The 21,559-nt window shown below is 46.8% G+C and overlaps 1 protein-coding gene across 1 annotated transcript; it reads left to right on the forward strand.

The window, feature by feature from the left end:
• Window positions 1-692: 692 nt before the first annotated feature.
• Prp19 (pre-mRNA processing factor 19) lies at window positions 693-21,504 on the forward strand. Its single transcript, XM_077680472.1, has 3 exons — window positions 693-897; window positions 11,964-12,746; window positions 20,108-21,504. Exons 2-3 carry the CDS (start codon window positions 11,988-11,990, stop codon window positions 20,813-20,815), a joined length of 1,467 nt encoding a protein of 488 aa, XP_077536598.1. The 5' UTR covers window positions 693-897; window positions 11,964-11,987; the 3' UTR covers window positions 20,816-21,504.
• The last annotated feature ends 55 nt before the right edge of the window (window positions 21,505-21,559 follow it).

The raw sequence follows: 21,559 nt of genomic DNA on the forward strand, positions 1-21,559 counted from the left end.
GCGAGTGGAAAGGGCTAAAATATATATATTTAAAATTTTCGATGATCTCACAGGCCTGTTCAGGTATCAAACTGGTTCTACTCAATTATGTAACGGTTAGCAAGGTCTACAAAGTAATTTCAGGGTTTAAACTACTGGGGGCGAACACGATTAATATATCACCCGTATGCCCGTACATCGCAGAGTGCTTCCATTCGATAATGAAAGGAAGAGAGTTTCACCCTGATCTCGTAATGCAGGTGTATGCATGGAGGGTGTATGGTTCACTTTGTCTCGCAAGCGTCTGAATGGCGGCGGTCAGACCAGCACTGTAATCAAAAACGGTCAGAAGTCGCCAAAATGTCGAGCCGAAAGGACGTTTTTGGCCTCGGGAGCCTCAGCACAGACATTTCGTAGCATTTCTGAAAATTTTAATGCGTGTGTTACGAGCATGTGAAAAAAAAAACATATGCAAGGCCGAGCAGATGGGTAGTGAGCGCTGGCGAGCGTTGGCAGGCTTGGCACTGGCAGGCCTTCAGTTACAGCCATGGTTACAGTGGTTACAGCCTTCTTAGTGTTAGTTTTTATTTTTGTTAAAGTTGCAATGCACAATATTTTATAATCAATTATTTTTATGAGACACAACTTAATTTGTGAAATTGGACACGACATATTGGTGGCCTCAATCCTCCCTCCTCCCCGTTCTCCCTGTTCTGTGGTGGCCTCCGTAAGTGGACGGTAAGTCTGATGGCAACTTTGTGCGAAAGTAAAAAAAAAAAAAAAGCGGTCAGCGTGGTTGCGAGCGGTGAGCGGCGTATGTAAGCACGAAGTAGGCGGCTGGCGGCTATCACCTTGTGGTCATCGTGGGAAAGTTGCCCAAGTTTGAAGAAGCAAGCATTGTCGTTTAGGTAGCAAGAGGTAAGACCCATCAACAACGCATAAGTTATATAATCAACTATTAAGCTTGTTTGCTAATCTATTCAAAGCAGTAAACCGGCAATACCGGCGTCAGCAACGCTAAGCCTAACAATGGTAATGCGCGCGTGTACAAGTTCACGTAGATCACTGCTACTTTTGAAAATAGATTTTCTTACTAATGAAAAGTTGTTATTTGCTGTTACAAATTGCTTTATTTTATCTGTCTGCCCTGGACCTAAATGCTAGTAATTTATACTCACAGAAATACTTGTAAATGAATTTGAATGTGTTGGGGGGACAGTTTAGTGATGGTGCCCCCTTCTCCCATTGTTTTCTCATAATCCTACGCACGTTGTTGAAGCTTCGGTTGCTCGAACTCTTCCGACACAAATAAACCCCGTGCGACGCGTTTCAGCTTAACGAATTCCTGAATAGCACATCCCTGAACTCAATGGCCATTGAGTTTATCGTTGCCGAACTTCTCGAGGTTGAACCACTATGAAGTGCTATGTCGGTCACCTCAACAAAGTTTTAACGGTGGCTTCGTCGTGCTGCCGAGCACGAGGATGCGGGTTCGCTCGTCTACAAACTCACGGAGACCACTGCACATCTTCGTGTGAGATTTTCTTGCTGCCCGTTTTTTCTGTCTGCTTTTAGCTTGAAGGCTAATAATGCTATTTGAAAAACGTGGAAAGCACTTGGATTGAATGCATGAGCAAACAATCCAAGTACGTTACATGTTTCAACATTCTGTTAAACCTTCTGCATGGCGTGCTAGTGTAGCAAGGCGTCACTTGATCAATCAAAAGTTTCACTTGAACAAACTCTCAATGCAAACAGCATTCATTTCAACGAAAACTAGAATGGCACATGTTTGTGTCCCTGTCACAGGACGAATTCAGTCACTGCAGTTTGAGTGGCAAACCACCACTGAAAGGTTTAATTGATGCTAGGCCATCTAAGGGCATCAAGTTAAGTTTAAGACCCATATAGTGTACAAATTGACGATTCCTTCTTGGTGTATTACGTTGTTTCTGGCACCTTAACACTGGTTTCAAAGTAACTATAGCACAAAGTGGTACTTGCACTACTAGCGTAGTTGCTTGCAATAGCATGTGTGCATTTCAGTCAGAATCCCCAGCCATTTTGTTTGTTTTCACCCTTATGTTTTCCACACAATGATTTGGGTTCTGCTAACCAGTTCTCATGCGTGAGTCGCTGCAGTTTTTTTTAAAACCAGTCACCTTGCTCTTAAAAAGTGAGGTGTTCTGAAGCATTTGAACTGAGGGCTAAAATTATGGCCATGGTATAACAGCCGTGCCGCTAGGTCAGAGATTAAATTCCTAGCTGCAGCGGCTGTTTTTCTGAGATTAAAAAACAAATGCATGTGTGCACAGGACTTCAGTGTATGTTAAACGTGAGCCCAGGTGGTTTAAACTGGTCTGTAGCATTGCTCTGCCTCTTTCTGTCTCATGCCCTTGTGTAGTTCGAATTTCTGTGTTCCTTGGTGTTGCCTTCAAATCCTTGGATAGCACTTGAAATTTTGTGTCACTATTCTGTGAACATGATTTTACTGAAAATGTGGTGGTGCTGCTGAGTGAGCCGTAGCAAGGCCACAGGATTGATAGCAAGATAACCTCCACTTCCACCCAGATGTTTCTCCATCTACTGCTTCCCAGTGTGTCTGCATAGGGCATCAGAAAATTGCAATGGTAGCCAGATAGTGATCTATAGTCAACATGCTGGGCAACTTGTTTTCCCAGAGCTGTCAGTCATGACTAGCGTATGCCAGCCCTTTTTGTTTGCGTTTTGCATGGAGCCATGTGGAAGTTGATTGATTGTGGGGGTTTAACGCGCCGACGCAACGCAGGCGATGAGGCGCGCCGTAGTGGAGGGCTCCGGATTAATTTTGACCACCTGGGGATCTTTAACGTGCGCCGAAATCTTGCACACACGGGCGTTTTTGCTTTTCGCCTCCATCAGAAAAGCGGCCGCCGCGGCCGGGAATCGAACCCGCGACTTCGTGCTCAGCATCGCAACGCATGTGGAAGTAGTGTTAGTCTGGGTGGGACAGGTGAATCGAAGGGACACCAAAGTTTAAAAGCAAGTGTGCCTATATTGATAGATTAGTGTGTTTTAATACAAATGTAGCACTCAGGCAGCAGCTAACCCAGAAAATGCAGAAGTGTGAGAACAGGTATCACTGCCCCATACATTTTTCTGCGCTACAATTTGTGACATCACAAATTGCAAGTTGTAAAACAGGTTGCTGGAACTTGTCGAAGCGTTCTTCTGAAACATAATGCAGGGACATGTAAGTCTAAAATAAATGTACATTGGGTATTTCACTAGTCATGCGGCAGAAACCTCTGCTTCACGCATTCCTCAGCCAAGGAGGTAGGCTTTGTTTGTTTTCGATTTCGTTGAAACATTTTTAAAAAAGGTGCATGCATGCAGCTGAGTGCATGAGCTTACTACACCTACTGACCACTAGCACATATACATAGAACTGCCATTGGTAGAAGCGTATTAGCCTAGTGGACTTGGAATGAGCCGGCTATGAACTCCTTTGATGAATGGTGCGTGTATTTTCAGTACCTGCTCCTAGGTGGTACCACCTCCTGGACAGTCCTGGGAAAGCTTTGGCGGGGTTATGACCGCCAATTAAGAGCAGGGGCTTGGTAGCTGATTTTGCTATACGTCACCACACCTGGACAGTGCTAAAAAGACCATTTTTGATTGGCTGTGATGAAAGTGAAAGCCAATGAGGAGAAGCTTTTGAAAAATGGCAGCAATCGAGCAAAGTTTGACTTGGATTGCTGTGGGCACTGTGCAATGCACTCTGAAGTGTCACAAAAAATAGAAAGGAGAGAGAGCAGAGAGAAATGCATGCTATAATTGTTTATTTTTGAGCAAACAAGGCATCATTGGCCATCAATAACCAAGAGAGCTACGAAACTCATGATCTTTCATTTGAAGCAAAAAGTTATTCAGCCTTTAGTGTTTCTTTGGGCTTAGAAGAGTACTGGCAGGAAATTTCAAAGCTGAGATAACTATGTAAACATCTTCCTTTGTAAATCGAGGTAACTTCCCAGGAAGTTTTAGCTGTAACCGTTCTGTATCATCATCATCATTATCACCAGCCTATCTACGCCCACTGCAGGGCAAAGGCCTCTCCCATTATTCTCCAATTACCTCGGTCCTGTGCCAACTGTGACCAATTTATCCCCGCAAACTTCTTGATCTCATCTGCCCATCTAACTTTCTGCCGCCCCCTGCAACGCTTGCCTTCTCTAGGGATCCACTCTGTTACCCTTAATGACCAGCGGTTATCTTGCCTTCGCATTACATGCCCTGCCCACGTCCATTTCTTCTTCTTAATTTCTACTAATATGTCATTAACACCAGTTTGCTCTCTGACCCACTCCGCTCTCTTCTTGTCCCTTAATGTTACACCTATCATTTTCCGCTCCATTGCCCGCTGAGTCGTTCTCAATTTAAGTTGCACCCTCTTAGTGAGCCTCCAAGTTTCTGCCCCGTAGGTGAGTACCGGTAAGATGCAGCTGTCATACACTTTCTTCTTCAGCGACAATGGTAGGCTGCTATTCATTATCTGAGAATGTCTGCCATATGCACCCCACCCCATTCTGATCCTTCTAATTATCTCTGCCTCGTGGTTGGGATCTGGGGTCACAACTTGGCCTAAGTAGATATATTCGCTTACCACTTCCACTGCCTCGCCACCTATCTCAAACTGCTGTGCTGTCCCGAGGTTATTGATCATTACTTTAGTTTTCTGCATATTAATTTTCAGGCCCACGGTTCTACTCTGTTCGCCCAGTGCGGAAAGCATGCTTTGCAATTCGTCCCCCGAGTTACTTAGCAAGGCAACGTCATCAGCAAATCTGAGGTTACTGAGGTATTCTCCATTAACCCTTACTTACACCTGTTCCCAATCCAACGTTCTGAATACTTCTTGTAAGCATGCTGTGAATAACATTGGAGAGATTGTGTCTCCTTGTCTGACACCCTTCCTTATAGGTATTTTACTGCTCTCCCTATGGAGGATGATGGTAGCTGTAGACCCACTGTAGATATCCTCTAGTATTCTTACATAATGCTCATCTACCCCCTGGTTCCGTAATGCCTGAATGACTGCTAGGGTTTCGACCGAGTCAAATGCTTTCTCATAATCTATGAAGGCTATATATAGGGGTTCAGTATACTCAGCGCACTTCTCTATCACCTGATTGATCGTGTGAATATGGTCCATTGTTGAATAACCTTTACGGAACCCTGCTTGTTCTTTAGGTTGACTGATATCTAAGGTTGCAGAGATTCGGTTAGCGATTACCTTGGTAAATACCTTGTAGACGACTGACAGTAAGCTGATCGGCCTGTAATTTTTCAAGTCCTTCATGTCGCCTTTCTTATGGATTAGGATGATGTTCGCGTTCTTCCAAGATTCCGGTACCATTGCGGTCATTAGGCATTGCGTATACAGGTTTGCCAGTTTTTCAAGTACAATTTCTCCGCCATCCTTCAAGAGGTCTGCTGTTATCTGATCCTCACCAGGTGCTTTGCCCCCTTTCATTTCTTTCAAAGCCTTCCTTACTTCTTCGGTCGTTACTGGTGGGATGTCAATCTCCTCTGAACTACTGTCTCGTTCGGCATTATCCTGTATGTCCCGGCTACTGTACAGATCCCTATAGAACTCCTCGGCCACTGTGACTATTTTATCCCTATTTGTGATGACATTGCCTTGCTTATCCTTAAGTGCATACATCCGATTTTTCCCCACGCCCAGACGTCTCTTCACTGCTTTCAGGCTACCTCCGTTCTTTACAGCGTATTCGATCCTCTCCATATTATACTTCCGTATGTCAGCTGACTTCCGTATGTCAGCTGACATACCGTTCTGTATAACATCTTTTAAATAATTTTTGATCTTTGCATGCATGAGATAGCTCAGAACGGATACTCTTTTGAAATCAGCATGACGCGTTGAGCGCCTCGCCCCGAATTGCCGACGTCGGGGCTCCTGTGACATAGCTAAGGCACTGGCTGCTGTTGGTGCATGTTGCTCCACATGTGTATCACGTCACAGTTTTAGGACTGATGTCATGCTGCCTGGGTGGTGCATGTGACCACGGCCGGTCCGGATGTGCTCACTCGCTGTAGCGCGCGCATCCGACCGGCTCTGGTGCAACGAAAACAGTGATGTCAAGAGCGTGGTCCTGTCATGGTGGCCGCCTCGGTGTTCGTCTCGTGGAAACAGAAATTTATAAATGAGGCTTTACATAATTATTTGTGCTGCGATCGACTGTCTAATGAGCCATTCTCTGAATACCGGGCTTGTAGGCACGCACCCATAGCATTTTAAAAACACGTAACATGAAGATTTCGTGTTAGTACTCCTGCTGATTCCATGAGAGGACGAGCATGCGTGTACACGCGCATCTTTTTTTTTTTTCTCATGTTTTTGTAAGTTATGCGCAAAACAGAGAATAGCTTAAAACTACAATCTGTTTTCCTCTAGCTTATACTATATATTTCGCGAGAAAAAAATTTACACTACCCATTCTACAAAAATACAGCATGTGCATTGTTGGCATCACAAAGATGTACCAAATATTTCATTAGCTGAGATGTAAACATACCCTCCCACAAATTCTCATCCCTTTGACTGCGATTGCCAGTATATGCCAGCCTAACATCCACATTGGCTGTGATGTGTCATGGGATCACGGACTGAAAATGCAGGAATGAGACAGCCCAACATTAGTCCTAATGTCTGCTTCAATCAAACATAAAGGCTGAATGTAGGCTGAACATACCCAGTAAGGTGGATTGGCCAGCAGCAATGAGCTGCAGTCACAAGCTCACAAATGATTCCCCCATTTGGCTGTGACGTTAGCATACCCACCCAAGACTCTCGCGTGTCCACTTAATTAGGGGATTGGACAAAGGCGAGGACAGCTGTGGTCAGAATCTCGCAGTTGATTCACTGATTCCCATTTGGTGTTGACAGCATACCCACCCCTAGGTCTCGTATTAACTCAAGCCAATTTGTAGTGTGATAGCAGCTGCGAAGCTCATGACCGATTCACCAATTTCCGTCCACTGCAGCATTATACCTACTCGCATGCCCACTGAAGGGGATTGGTCAATAAGGCTGTTGCCTATTACGTAAGGAGTCCTGAAGTGTGCGCCTGAATTTTTTTCATTACAGCTGTCACTGCAAACGTTCTGGTTTGTAAATCTGGTCTGCACTTGCTGTGGCAATTTTTCTAGTCATAGCTTGCTGAAGGGCCCCAATTCCTTTGTCCTTTACTTGGTCGGCACTGCTCTTTTTTATTTTTTTTTTTTTTTTTTTTTTTTTTTTTTTTTTTTTTTTGCCCAGGTTGATTTGAGTACTTTGATTACATTATTTAAATCAATCAAATTTTCCTTTTCCGCCTAAGATTGAATTCAGCAAGAGCTGAGCCTTTCGCTACAATGTGCCCTAATCTTTTGCTTTTAATTGAGCTTGTGTGAGGAACTAGAAAATGTGCATTTCAAATCAGTGCTGGCAATATGAAAAAGTTTGATAGGGAAGTTTGCAACCACTGTTATACAGATGCACCTATAAAAGATAATTCAAGCTTGTTTTTGAAACCTCTTTATTTTGTATCTAAATATTCATGTGCTTCATTCCTTGTTAACTAATAGTGAACAATGCAATGCACAAGTCTAATCAAGATAACAGTTTAGTTTTAAGCTTGTCTCCCCTTGCTGCCAGCAATCAAACAGATGTGCTTAAAGAGACACTGAAGTGAATTTGTCAAGCTCCCGTTTTTGCTTGCACTGCGTAGATTGGCTCAAATTAGCACACTTTTCATCGTTTATCCGGTTGACAAATCGGTAATTATTTTACAAAGCGCGAAAGAAGAAAAACTACCATGCACGGTTTGTGGCGGCCGCACCAACTAAAGCTGTGACGTTGGGAGGAGCGGGCACCGTGATTGGACGATGCCCCAGGTGAGCAACCAAACAAGTTTCGGTTTCGGTTTCGGTTCTGTAAAACACAACCGGTGGCGTTGTTGGATGGGCATTCTCAATAACTCAGTAATCATCGTACCGCGCTTCTGCCATGTTGTCAGCTGTAAAAATGCATAAAGATAAGCCTCCCAGGACGGCTTGGAATCGTAGCATTCACTAGCCAAGACCTACGCAGTGCATGAACGCCCTCCGCGTACCCGCAGACGCCCAAATGTCATGCGCTTTTCCCCCATATTTGGAGCTTGCCTCCCTCATGCCTGTATCGTTTAAAGCGTGTTCGCACCAGGCCAAGGGTCTGTTCATTCTGGCCTGTGCCCACTGCCTGCAAGCAGCCAGTGCCAGCTTGCGCGCGTTTTGTGAACTAGTTCGTGAAGCCATGAACGTTGCGGCCCCAAAAAAAGGTGAACTCAATATAGAAAACATCGGCGGAAAACCAAAAAGTTAACTTACAAAAAAAAAAAAAAGCACGTACCCGCGGGGATTCGAACTCGTGACTTGCAAAATACTTGCAGTGACATACCTAGCGCCCCAGACTACTCGGCCACGGGGCGGGCTCCGCTAACCGTGCTAATATAGGGTATATATTGTACAACCAGTTTACACTTTTATTTAGTTATGGCATTTCAAGCAGCTTACGTGACTATTTGTTGTATTGCGCTCGTGCAGTAAGCGTCGTCCGAGTTTCCACAATAGCTCACGTCTAGCAATTGCATTTCGTAGACGGAAAAGCGTTCGCAGATGCGTAGTCGTGCTGTTGACCGCTGTGCTTGTTCGCCCAGCGCAAAAAAGTGCTTCCCGCACCCTAGTTTTACGCTGTACGGTAAAAATATCAGTTGATTTTATTTCCTTAGTACCTATATTGACTTCGCTGACTCTTCTCCCGCCTTCAAGAGGCCTTATATTTTCCTACTGGCGTACCAGTCAGCGAAGCGTCGCATGTGCTCTTGTGCAGCGCTTGTGTGAAGCGACCTGCTAGATACAGTGTACAAACTAACCAAGTAAAGAAAGGCAGATTCTTCCATTCACAAACGTGTCCTGGCTTCGTTTCAACTGAGCGAACGAATTGCGACGACCCGTCGGCAGCCGGCGGACGAAACACTGGGCCGACTGACTCTGTCTGAAGGCCGGGGAGCCGTGCAGTAGCGTAGCCAATTGCGAGCTCGGCTCCTCGCGACGTCACATGAAAACGCCGCAGAAAATGGGCGAGCGTAAAGAGAGGAGGACAGCATTTTCGAATTAAGTTTTCTACTAAATAAAATCGCGTAAACGCGCCCAGGGTGGTCGAAACATGGCCTGGGGACTCCGGACTACAATTTGCTCAAGTAATCCCGCAATGTTTACATATCACTTCAGTGTCCCTTTAAGGTCTGAGCAGGTTGTTATATCACTTTGCTACATGTAGTGCATGCTTAAAAAATTCTGTTGCTGCTGGCGCTTTCAGATTTGGCTTTTGATGCGCTGAGTATACTTGCAAGGCCTAAGGGTGTCCAAATAATAGTAAGCCAAGTAAAAGTTGCATTCTTGCACCCGCGCTGCGCCAAAGCACAAAATAAGGGCAGGTCCACACTTTCCCGGCAGAAGTACCGGCCAGGGTTGCCACTGGTGTCTACGTTTCGCCAAATTGTCAAATTTGAGAGGCTTGTGGAGGCCTGAAATCATGAATGGGGACATGGCGAATTTCTTGCGATTTCCGGCTAAGAACTCTCTCGGTCAAGTTGTGGGTTTCAGTCGCTGTTATCTTTGTTCGCTTCCGTCACTGGCTTCTCTTTCTGTGTCCGTCTCTTAGGCAGTGCAAAGCTGTTTGCGTGATGCGGCGTTGAGGGGTTGCTTGCCTTGTTTCACCCGAGGCACGCGCATGTCTAGGCGGGGCTTTGGGTGTAGGCTTCGGAAAGCGGGACGCAACTGGCACGGTTCACATGAAGTCGTCCGCCGTGGCGGCATGTTTGCAAAATAACGAACAGACATGCTGTGTGTCGCTGGTAGCGAGAACAGCTTTGCTGGTTTGCAGCCTAGCGGGCGCCTCAATTACCACGGCGTTTAGAGGGAGGGCAGAAGGCACACAGCTGAAAACTTCGTGCCCAAGGGCAAAGGGTCTGTTGTGTCCTCGCAGTCAATGATGAGCTGATGCGGGGGAACACTCAAAAAGGTTGTTTATTCCGGAAAGAGAAACAAGCGCCGCTTTTGGGGGGGTGGCGTTGGCGAGGGAAAGTGTATGTATGCCCTCGTAGGGAGCAATAATTGGCACGGGTTACGGGAGCCCAAACTTTCACTCGCAAGTTGCATTCCTGCACAGCATACACAACATATCCCCCCTCTTGTAAGATCGCCTTGTGGTGGTCAGGAGGTGGTTGCTGTCGTGTGGCCCTGCGTTGGTCAGGTGCCTTGGGGGGCCAAAGCGGGCTGGAGCAGGCTATCTGCAGGTGCAGCTGGACGCATCGCTTTCCCCGCCTGTGCTGGGTCAGCTAATCCAATTGTGAGATATTAGGCTGTTGAAAAGTGGTGACACACTTTCTCTGGAGTGGCCTGTTTTGCCCGAAAACGACTGGAAGGTTGAGGTGCAGGTGTTGTGTCATGCTGTCAGTTTGAACTGAAAGCGTCAACTTGTGCCTTCACCCAAGACATATCTCGCCCTCTAAAACAAGTTTTGTTTATGGTACTTTGCTCCTGCACTGCTCCAAAATTATATTTCTTACCCATGCGAGCTGCTCCAAAAGTGGGCTTTTATGCCCCAAAGTGCAGTTCTTTTGTGCTCCAAAAATTGCTACAAAAGCTGTTCTAGCTGTCCCACCCCTGATACAGGCCAACTTGTTTTTTTACCCTTTAGTGTCCCTTTAATACTGAGGTGGCTCAGAAGAGAAGATTCGTTTATTTAACTAAGGTGATGTTGAAATAGTTGCTGAATTCAATTCAGTCGCAATGATGTTTTAAGCGGTAACCACGCACGCGCTTGCGCGCTCGATTCCACGCGCTCAGGCGCCCATGCGCCATCTCGCAACGACCGGAGACCTGGCGCGAGGCGAAGTGCGTCGTGTTCTCAAAGGTCTGGCATGGCCAGATATTTGGCATGCGAGGCGAAGCGCGTACCGGCCGGGATCAATCAGCGGCCGCTCGACGCGCTTCCATTTCCCGGGCCGGGCAGATGGCGGCGGCGGCGGGTGAATCCGCCGGTGGCCGCACCTAACAACGTCGCTGCTGCTGCTCATCTCCTCGTTGTGGTAAATCGGTGTAGTTGCTTCGTTAGCCGCGAAAGTTTCCCGAGGGTGCAAAAGTTTTTTGGATGCATGTGCTTCCTCTGTGTCACACAAGCAAAATACGCTATCGGCGAATAACAACGCACGCGATCAAACTTCGTCAGCCGGAGTCAAACACGGCTGTCCGCTGTCGTGTGTGCCTAGCGAAGCGGCCATGCAGCTGTGTTTTAGTTTGAAGCAGGCATTAAAGCTAGTGTTGCCCTGCTGTAAGATGAAAAGCTGATGTTTGTCTGTTGCGATGACAGTTTAACAGTGTTGGGCGCTGTATGGTTGGGCCGTGTCGACAAGGCAGTCCCGTCAAGCGCAGGGCAGCGCACGCTCGCATGCCTCCGTCGCCTCCGTGTGGGTGCTTGCCCACACCCTCGTGACACGCTTGGGCGCGTAGACACGAGAGCGCGCGTGGAACCGAGCATGCAGGCGCGTGCGTGTGGTTACTGCTTTAGTACTTCCACTTGGCAGTGGCAGTGCACATTTTTGGCATCCCCAAACATGGAAGTGCTGCCAAAAAGACTTCAGGGATCAATTTAGTCAACAGTAGCATTACTTTCTTTTTTTCATTGATGAGAAAAACTGATGTGCTAATCATGCTTACCCAGAGTGGGTTAGGTTTCGGCCACACAAGTATTTGCGAACATTTCTTGTAGGACTGTCGCGCCTCCTTTGTATCTTTTTGGGAAGTGTTGTGAAGGCGATAATGTTGCAACTTGGGGGAGTTTTTTTGTTGCCCAATGTTTGCCAGGGCATCATGGTTGTGCTTGTGGCTGGTGGTTGCAGGCTTGACCGGAGCGGCCAGCGGCCATGTCGTTCTGCTGCGCTTTGAGCAACGAGACGCCGGAGCAGCCGGTGGTGTCACCGGTGTCCGGCAACGTATTTGAGCACCGGCTGATCACCAAGTACATCCGTGAAAATGGCACAGACCCCATCAACGGGCAGCCCCTGACGGAGGAGATGCTGATCGAGCTCAAGGTGGCCCCCATCGCCAAGCCGCGGCCGCCCTCGGCCACCAGTGTGCCCGCCCTGCTCAAGGCCCTGCAGGACGAGTGGGACGCCGTGATGTTGCACAGCTTCTCGCTGCGCCAGCAGCTGCAGACGGCGCGCCAGGAGCTCTCTCACACCTTGTACCAGCACGACGCCGCGTGCCGTGTGATCGCCCGCCTCACCAAGGAGGTGACGGCCGCCCGAGAGGCCCTGGCCACGCTCAAGCCCCAGGCACCCACTGCGGGCGGCGAGGTCGTGCCCATGGAGACGACGGAGGACGCAGGCGGCATGACGGCCGAGGTGGTGCGCCGGCTGCAGGAGAAGGCAGCCCTGCTCACAGCACAGCGCAAGAAGCGGGGCAAGGCCATCCCCGAGGACCTGGCCAAACCTGAGGAGCTGCGTTCCTACCAGACACTGGCCTCGCACCCAGGCCTGCACAGCGCTGGACTGCCAGGCATCCTGGCCCTGGACGTGAGCCCCAGCGACCGCATCCTCACGGGCGGCAATGACCGCAATGCAGCTGTCTTCAACAAGGACACTGAGCAGGTGGTGGCCGTGCTCAAGGGACACACCAAAAAGGTGAGGCTGGCAGGGTCGCTTTACCTGGTCTTGTACCGTGCTATGTGTCGTCACAAATAGGGATAAAATAGTTTTAGTAGCCGAGGAGTTCTGCAGAGATCTGTTCGGTAACCGCGACATCCAGGATAATACCGAACGAGAATGTAGTTTAGAGGAGATAGACATCCCACCAGTAATGACAGAAGAAGTAAAGAAGGCTTTGAAAGAAATGCAAGGGGGCAAAGTGCCTGGTGAGGATTAGATAACAGCAGATCTCTTGAAGGATGGCGGGCAGATTGTGCTAGAAAAACTGGCAAACATGTATGCCCAATGCTTAATGACCGTGAGGTACCAGGAATCTTGAAAGAAAGCAATCATCATCCTAATCCATAAGAAAGGTGACATGAAGGACTTGAAAAATTACAGGCCGATCAGTTTACTGTCACTTGTCTACAAGGTAGTTACCAAGGTAATCGCTGACAGAACTTCTGGGGTTTCGTAAAGGATATTCAACGATGAACCATATTCACATGATCAATCAGGTGATAGAGAAATGTGTGGAGTATACACAACCTCTATATATAGGCTTCATAATCTATGAGAATGCATTTGACTCCGCATTTGACACTCCGGCACCGGCGGCAGGCGTATCTGAGTAGGGGCAAATGTTGATCATCACCAGCCGTCACACAAGCCTAGCTGAGTTTGTGGATATAGCACGTCGTTTGCAAGGTATGATTAACGCTGAAAAACACTTGGCATTTCTGCAGGCATAAATGCCGTTACACGTGCGACTGCAGCAAGCATCTGCCTGCGCAGTCGACAAGGAGCCCACTGTGCAGTGTATGCATAATACGGCATACACAGCAGCAGCTAAAACATGTCACTGCCCGGTAAAGCGCGACTTGCTGAAAATCAGTTGATAAATTCGTGAAAGGGGGTGATGGTGCAGGGAAAGATTGCGACGTACTGCCGAGCGGAGCTAATGGCTGCGCGCATCTAGAATCACCAAGGGCCTTGCCCTGTTTCTGTAGGTGTTCGTGCAGCTGGTCGGTATTGTCACAGCTTCCACAGTGCTTTGGAGGTGCGATGAGAGGGTAATAGTAGCTCCAGGCCTTATTGCTGGCCCTTTCTAATGAACGATAACTCGGCTAATACTTAACGCTTTTAAACCATTTTTGAGGCAGGACATTCCTTGGATAGTACTACAGCGATTTCGCACATAAAATCGCAACCTTAGAAACCCTGTGTAGGGCCCCTTTAATAACAACGGTGGAAGCCTGCTGACCAAAGTACCTGTCTGGTGGGAAGCCCGTCGTCATTGGTGCAACCTGCTTTGTTAAAAGGCACTTCTGGCACGTGGTTGGGCAAGACTCTTATCACTACATCACAAATGGAACTCAGCTATTTTTCTTTCGCAAATAGTCTGTCTTTTCAGCACTTCTGAAGCTTGTCATGTGCAGTAGTGTTTTTGGTGCCAGAATTTTTTCAGAGGGGGAAGACAACACACAACATTGCTCCAGTTGAAAGATTGCCTTGTAGGAATAATACCCATGCTGGTATCCTAATGTGGACTTCAAACAAGTATGCTAAATAATGGGTGAAACAAGGGGGAGATGGACTCACCACCTACTTCCCTGCATTCAACTTGTCATGCCACAGATCTAATTAGCATGGTTGGCTGGTGCTTACAAAAGCAGCTGAAAATTGATTTGTTGGCTTGCAACCAGAACTCGTGGTACTTCAAATTAAACATTGAAATATTTTGAGGTAATAAGACGATTAATGAGGCTGGAGTGTAGAAACCTAGGGGAAAGTGACACGAATTGGTGGACAACACTACCAGCAAGATCTTCGGAAATTGAAAGACTTGGGAGCAATTTGTGCCCGCTGTTTTGCCAGAAGGGTCCTGAGGGTTCAGCTGGGCTCAGGTGGTCGGATTCTAATTAGTTTCATTGCCTGAAGCACATGTGAGCCCATGGCTTCACGGTTATGGGGCTTTGAGGTTATCCAACACCCTGCTAGGCTGGGTCAGTGGTCCCCAACTTTTGACTTCCTCGTGACAGTGTGGGGTCGGTGTTGAATGCCAGCTCTTTGCGGAGCCCTTGCACCATCACATTGTGCAGTAAGTGGGCAACATGAAATCTTCCTCTATAACTAATTCCTCAGTGGTGGCAGTAATGTTTTCCACCATGAGAAATTGTGATAGGTATAAGATGCTCAATCTTTTCAATAAAAGCTAAGTTGGCCTGGGTTTGACGGAAGTTCATCTGGTCAGGTTGTTATTTATAACAAAGTTGCGGTCACTGACCAAGTCAAATGCACAGTTTTGATGTTTTGGATCCAAAAAGTCAAAATTGTGCACTTGATTTGGTCAGTGGCCGCAACTATATTGTAAAGCAAATTTGTATGTTACCTTCGGGGCACCTTCAAAGGAACAGCAAAGGCAAATGCAGTACAGTGGGCTCCCATTAATACGAAGTCACGGGGAACACAAAACACTTCGTATTAACTGAAATTCCAATTAACACGCACGAAAACAGCATTGCTACGAGCCCACAAGTCTCCCTTTACATTGTTCCGAATATTGACTTTTGTCACCAAGTCTAGCGTATGTCACGGTTGCCGTGATAGTTGAGACATTGCCAAAATCTAAGCCTGAGCTTGAGCTGTCCACCACACAAACTGCTCACACGGTGCTGCGCGCGGCAGAGAGGCTGAGGAGCCCAAAACAGAGATGCCTACGCTGGCGTGAGTCTCAACTGGCCTGCCGCTTTATCAGCTGAGGCGCTGCCTCAGTTGCGATAACGCCGACGTCTGTAGAGTACATCACAGTGCTTTTGAGTGTGAAATTTTGAATTTTATCGAGAAATGGCAATCACCTCAATACTTTGTGGTGAAATAAATTCCACTTGACTAATTTAATGAGTTTTAAGGTCAAATTATTGAGCAATCTTTTTTATCGGATTGCATGTGAAATTGCCGAGACCGGCTCATCGCTTCCAATTTTTTGAAAATTCCAATTAAGCGATTTCGAATTCTCACAATTTCACTGTATGTGCTTTAATGAATCATTTTTGTGCCATAGAATAAGATGTCACCAATTCAGAGAATAAGCATCTGTGCATTCAACTAGAAAAAGTAAAAGTTATGAGAACACATTTTCCACAGTTAGCAAGCTCGCATGTTATGTCAGCGCTCTTTGTCGTTGGCTTTTTTAAAGGCTCTACCATTCTTCGTTTAGGGTATACAAATTAGTCTGGAAAGGGTGCAGAACTGGGCTCGTTTGCCCGTACGTACAAGTTTCCGGTTAAGTTCCCGCTTACGAATAAGACGCCAATAAGCCGAAGTCGGTCACGGCAAATAAGCCGCTTGCCAGAAAACCCAACGGAAACGCCATCTTACCCCAGCGCTTGTATCAGTTTCGGGCAAACGACTTATTACCTAGATAGCGCCAAAGTCATAGTTGAGAACTTATTCCCACACTTATCGCGTTCGGGAAAACGGGCCCTGGTGTCACCTGTTTTTGCATTGGATTATGAAAGGGCTATTTGAATTAAAGCAAGATATCGTTGAAGCCTAGGTCAGCCTATCACTATAGGCTGACCTGTTTCTTGCCTTTAGTGTTTCTTTAAGCCAGATGTGCCTGGTTTAAAAAGACTGCAAAGGGTAAAAGCAAGCCAGTCACCCTACATCGGTAGATTAGAGTGTCATGATTTGCGCAAGATATACCACTCGCAGCAGCGTTTGCTTAAGGGGGGCCATGCAGACAAAATACAAGTTTGTTTTATTCAAAAGATTTCTTGTCTGCAGCACTTGTTCGGCCGCAAACGATGGTGTATTCACTGGCAAATTAATTAATGTTAAAATTTTGTGTTTTTGGGGCGTCAGCAATGAAATCATAAGTGCGTGTTTTCAAACGAAATTCCACTGCGTCACAGCTGTGCAGCCTTGCTTACGGGCTGTTGTCTGCCGTTGCTTTGTTTTAGACCGTACTTGCTCCTGGCTTGTTTTTGTTATGGTAGAAAGTAATCGTTTCGTGAAACGTGGGGTTTGCTCGACAAACAGGCTCACGTAAGACAACGTCGCTTACACCAATCACCCGGTGTCATGAAAGACAACTCCAAAGGGGCGGCCTGCTGTGCAGCTAGCTAAAAAAAGTATACTGTGCCTAGTACCAACAGCAGTGAGCGTCGGTACTTCTATGTTTACTTGTATTTTCATAACTTTCATTGTTTACCCCACCATTCTTACTGCTGTAAGATGAATATGCATTACATTTAAGCGCAAATAGCTCGTTCGGCACAAGCTTATAAGCCCTGCCTAATTTGTGTTTGCTTTTGCCGGCGTCAGCCAATCGCACAGCTGGGCATATGACATCATAGGTTCTGTTGCGGAAAATGAGATAGTGGGTCACATGGCCGTTCCCTTTTTTCCTAATCATATAGCTTACTTGAGTGAAGTGTGCGTTAAAAGTGGTGTCAGTATGATTCTCAAGTGGCAATCTTTCGAATTAACCAAACTTGTGTTTTGTCTGCATGGCCCCTTTAAACAAAGCTTGTTGATCATCAAACAAAAACTGAGGGAGCTATGAAACATATCTTTCAGTTACAACCAAAATTTATTCAACTTTTGATGTCCCTTTAGAGTGATCACTTGTAGCAGTAGCCAGTGCATAATAATGTATAAGGCAACGTTACACCAGTGCCAAAATCAAATGTGTTGTAAATTTGGGAATATTTTTGGGTGCATAAAGCTAAGACAGAAGCCCTCAGTGGAGAAAGAGTGAGCAAATGTTGCTTTATTCTATTTGAGATGCTTCCAAGGCAGGCCTCAGCTTTAGCAGTGTTCCAAACAGAAGGGTGATGGGAAATCCTTAGAAAAGATTGGCACAATTCCTTTTTTTTTTTTTTTTTCTTTTTTTTTTTTTTTTTTTCTTCACTCGGTGAAAATGAAGTTTAAAATGAAAATTAAACGTATGAGAAATGAATGCCTTTGTAGTAGTTTCTTAGGAGCGCAGGCTTCAAGTGTAGTCTTATGTGCTAAAAAGGGGGAAAAGAATAATGGTACTCAGTAACAGTCTTCCAGAGTATTCAATAAATGCTGCAGCTGCACAGATGTAACTGCATGACACAGCGTCACTTCTGGACATGATGCCTGCTTTGGGCACAAATCATGGCTCTGCTGGGCAGTAGGGGCAAAGCTGTGTTCCCAGGCCCATAACTGAATTTGCCTATGTGACCAACGTGACCAATGTGATAAGCCAGCTAAAAGTTGGCTGCTGTTGCTCAAATAGGCAAGTGAAGCTGTTAGTGTGACTAGGACCACTCGAAAGCATCATAGGCATGTTTTTTGGCATCCTTCGAGAAAGAAAAATGCACTGAGTTCAAATTTGAAGTGGGTATGTCCAGAGTGATATGCAGTGAAAAGTGTCAGATTGGATAAGATACAACTTTACGCACTTCAAAGTGTTGTAGGCAATACTTCTGTTGTCCTGGAAGGAATAAATGCCACCAAGTTCAAATTTTGAGGCAACAGGCAGTTTGTCGGGGTTGATGGGTGGATTGGTCAAGCCTTTTTTATTATTTATTTATAGCATGAAAGAAAGAAGAAAGTCCTGAAAGAATGAGATGGTGGCACACAGTTTAATATTTGTAAGGGATTTGGGGCATATTATCACTGGTATGTGCACAAAGTTTGAAATATGTTGCTTAGTTATAGCTTTTGGAAAAAATACTAATGCACGGGCTTTAAGGTGTTACAATTCATATTTTATGAAGCACACATCAGTTGTTTGATGAGTGTCATGGAAGAACTGTATGTGGCACCGAGTTAGACTTTGTAGGGGCTGGTGGACATAATTAGTGGTTATGTTAAGAACACCAGAGGTGCTTTGAAGTGTTTGGGATGTTTTTGCTGGAGATCGGGGAGGCTAAACAAAGAAATTAGGTTGTAATTCTGCAAGGCCGCTAAGTCTACTGTGATGTGGCCCCGCTCTCTCTCTCTCTCTCTATCTCTCTCTCTCTCTCTCTCTCTCTCTCTCTTCGGTTGGGGTGTGTGCAGTTAAGTTGTCTGTACTAAGGACCCTGAAATTACTAAGGTAGCGCTAACCGCTCCCTCCTCCTCTGCCGCTCTCCTCTTTTTCTTTGCCCTCACCCGCGGCGCCGCACGCCCTTGAACTCGGCTAGCGGTGCCGCCATTTTTGTTGGCTGCTTCAGAGCAGACGCCCTTGCAACGCTACGGGCCGCTGGCTGGAGTTTTTCTTGCAGTTGGCTCTGGTTTTTGCACCAAATTGCTGTTTGGTGGCATTTATAGGTTTTCTAAATTCTTATTTTACCAACATGCACTAAGTGAGGTGGTTTTGTTTAATATTTTTGTCTACAAGGGGATATTTGTGCGGGGTGGATGCCGCTCACGCTAACGCACAGCGCGGGGTTTGCTTACGTCGGCGGCATGCTTGTAACATCTCAAGATGGTTTGTGAACACGAAAGGATGGAACGTGAACATTTCGAACTGCCCTGTTACGGTAATTCCTTTCTTGCATTCATGTGACTGTGGTTGTGCAATCACTGCACACGAGGGCTTGCGCACGATTCGCGGCAGTATACAGAGCGCTTCATTCGCCAGTGCCGTCGTTCGAGCGGTGCACTGGCGTCCTTGCATTCGCCTTACGATGGTTGTGAATCATTAGCGGCGTTCAGTCTGCGCCCGGTTTTACTACCGACATACATCCTACGTTAATTTCGCGCAGTTTAGAGTGCTTTGCCGTTTTTGTAGAAATGTTTCTTTCACCTTCATGTCGTTATAGGCTGCTGCGAATAGATTTTTAAAAAATAGACACATGCTGTTGTGCGTGTGTGCACGTACGGCTACGTGAAAAATTTCTGCCTCCCCGACTTCGCAGCTGGATACACTAAACTGCACTTGCGGCCAGGTTCATGTGCGAACCGAGTGGAAAACGTAGGCTTGTAATTCTGGGAATAGGCGCCAGAGAAGGCTGCAATCAATCGATCGGGTAAACTGAAATTACAGATTTGTGGCATCTCATTTCTCATACGAACCAGAGATCGAGTCCCTCTAAGTGCAAATTATGTAATTAATCACTACAGATAATTATGCAATACGTTTTTTACCAGGTGCGGTCGTTTACGACCGAGGCGTCTGGACAGAATTGTGCTGGAATATATTCTGGCATATTTGTACATGGCACTAACACAGGAATAACGCGAAAGAAATTCGAAAGAGAACCAATATCACGGTAATAATCAAGAGAAAACAAAAAGGTATATAACAAAAATGAATTGGTGCCACCAAATGAATATTTAGTGAAGCCTAGCTTTCTCTGTTTCTTTGGACTGAGTTAGTTTTATTTTATTTCTAGGTGACATCGGTGGTGTTCCACCCGGATGAAGACACAGCCGTGACAGCTTCCCCCGACGCCACGGTGCGCGTCTGGCACATACCGTCTTCACAGACAACGCAGGTTATTCGTGCCCACGAGGGGCCCGTGACTGGCCTGAGCCTGCACGCTACTGGCGACTACTTGCTGTCCACGTCCACCGACCAGCACTGGGCCTTCTCTGACCTGCACACCGGCCGAGTGCTGGCTCGGGTGCCTGACAGCTGTGCCCTGACAGCTGCCGAGTTTCACCCCGACGGCCTCATTCTGGGTACGGGCACGTCCGATGCCCTGGTCAAGATTTGGGACCTGAAGGAGCGCACCAATGTGGCCAACTTCCCCGGTCACAATGGTGCCATCACTGCTCTGGCTTTCTCCGAGAATGGTTACTACCTGGCCACAGCAGCTTCAGACGCTGCAGTCAAGCTGTGGGATTTGCGCAAGCTGAAGAACTTCCGCACCATCAACTTGGACGATGGCTACGAGGTGCAGGATCTGTTCTTTGACCAGAGCGGCACCTACCTGGCGGTGGCGGGCACAGACGTGCGTCTCTACCTCTGCAAGCAGTGGGACACACTCAAGGTGTTCACAGACCACACAGCGCTGGCGACGGGGGTGCGCTTCACTCGCCATGCTCGCAATGTGGCCTCGGTCTCGATGGACCGCACCCTCAAGATTTACGGCCTGTAGGCCTCGGCCAGCTGGGTGTCATCTCTCCTAAGCAGGAGTCGTTCGTCATTGCATGGTCTTGTGATGCGGATTTGGCGAGCTTCATTAGCCCATCTGGAGCAGCCTCGATGCTGGTGGCCTGTAAAAACACGAGTTCATGACTAGATGTCATCTACCGCTTGCAGGCGGCTTTCATCATTGCATTCTCTTCTAACAGTTTTATAAAAGTGGCACTTTATTTGGCCCTTTGGGGCAGCCTCAAGACACGGCCTGGGGGAGGACATGGGCTCCATGATTTTCCTCACCTACTCAGGAGGCGTTTATCATTGCATCCTCTTCCAGTTGAGTTTTAAAATGCGAGGCTTTGTTTACTGTTCCAAGAGTAGCCTCAAGACACAAGGCTAGTAAGAAACACAAGCCGTGTGACCTGGTGTTTGTCATCTCTGCCATGCAGAAGTCGTTCACTGCATTCACTTCTGACAAAGTTTGAAGGACTTGAGGCTTCATTTAGTGTTCTGGGGTAGCCAAGGCCCAGGAGAAGCATGGGCCGCATGCCATGGCATTCATTTCTACATCTAGTGTTCTGGAGTAGCCTCAAAACGAAAGGCCCAGGAGAAACATGGGCCACGTGACGTGGTGTTCGTCCTATACATAAGGGCAGGGAGCGTTTGCAAATTGCATTATCTTTCAATAAAGTTGTTTTGGTTTCACTTTTGGTTGCTGTTATGTGATTTCTCCTGGTTTCATTAACTCCTTAGCTCTGAC

Source organism: Haemaphysalis longicornis, unplaced genomic scaffold, assembly GCF_048455015.1.
Source record: "Haemaphysalis longicornis isolate Haplotype H1 unplaced genomic scaffold, Haemaphysalis longicornis Haplotype H1 scaffold_1, whole genome shotgun sequence".
NCBI lineage: Eukaryota > Metazoa > Arthropoda > Arachnida > Ixodida > Ixodidae > Haemaphysalis > Haemaphysalis longicornis.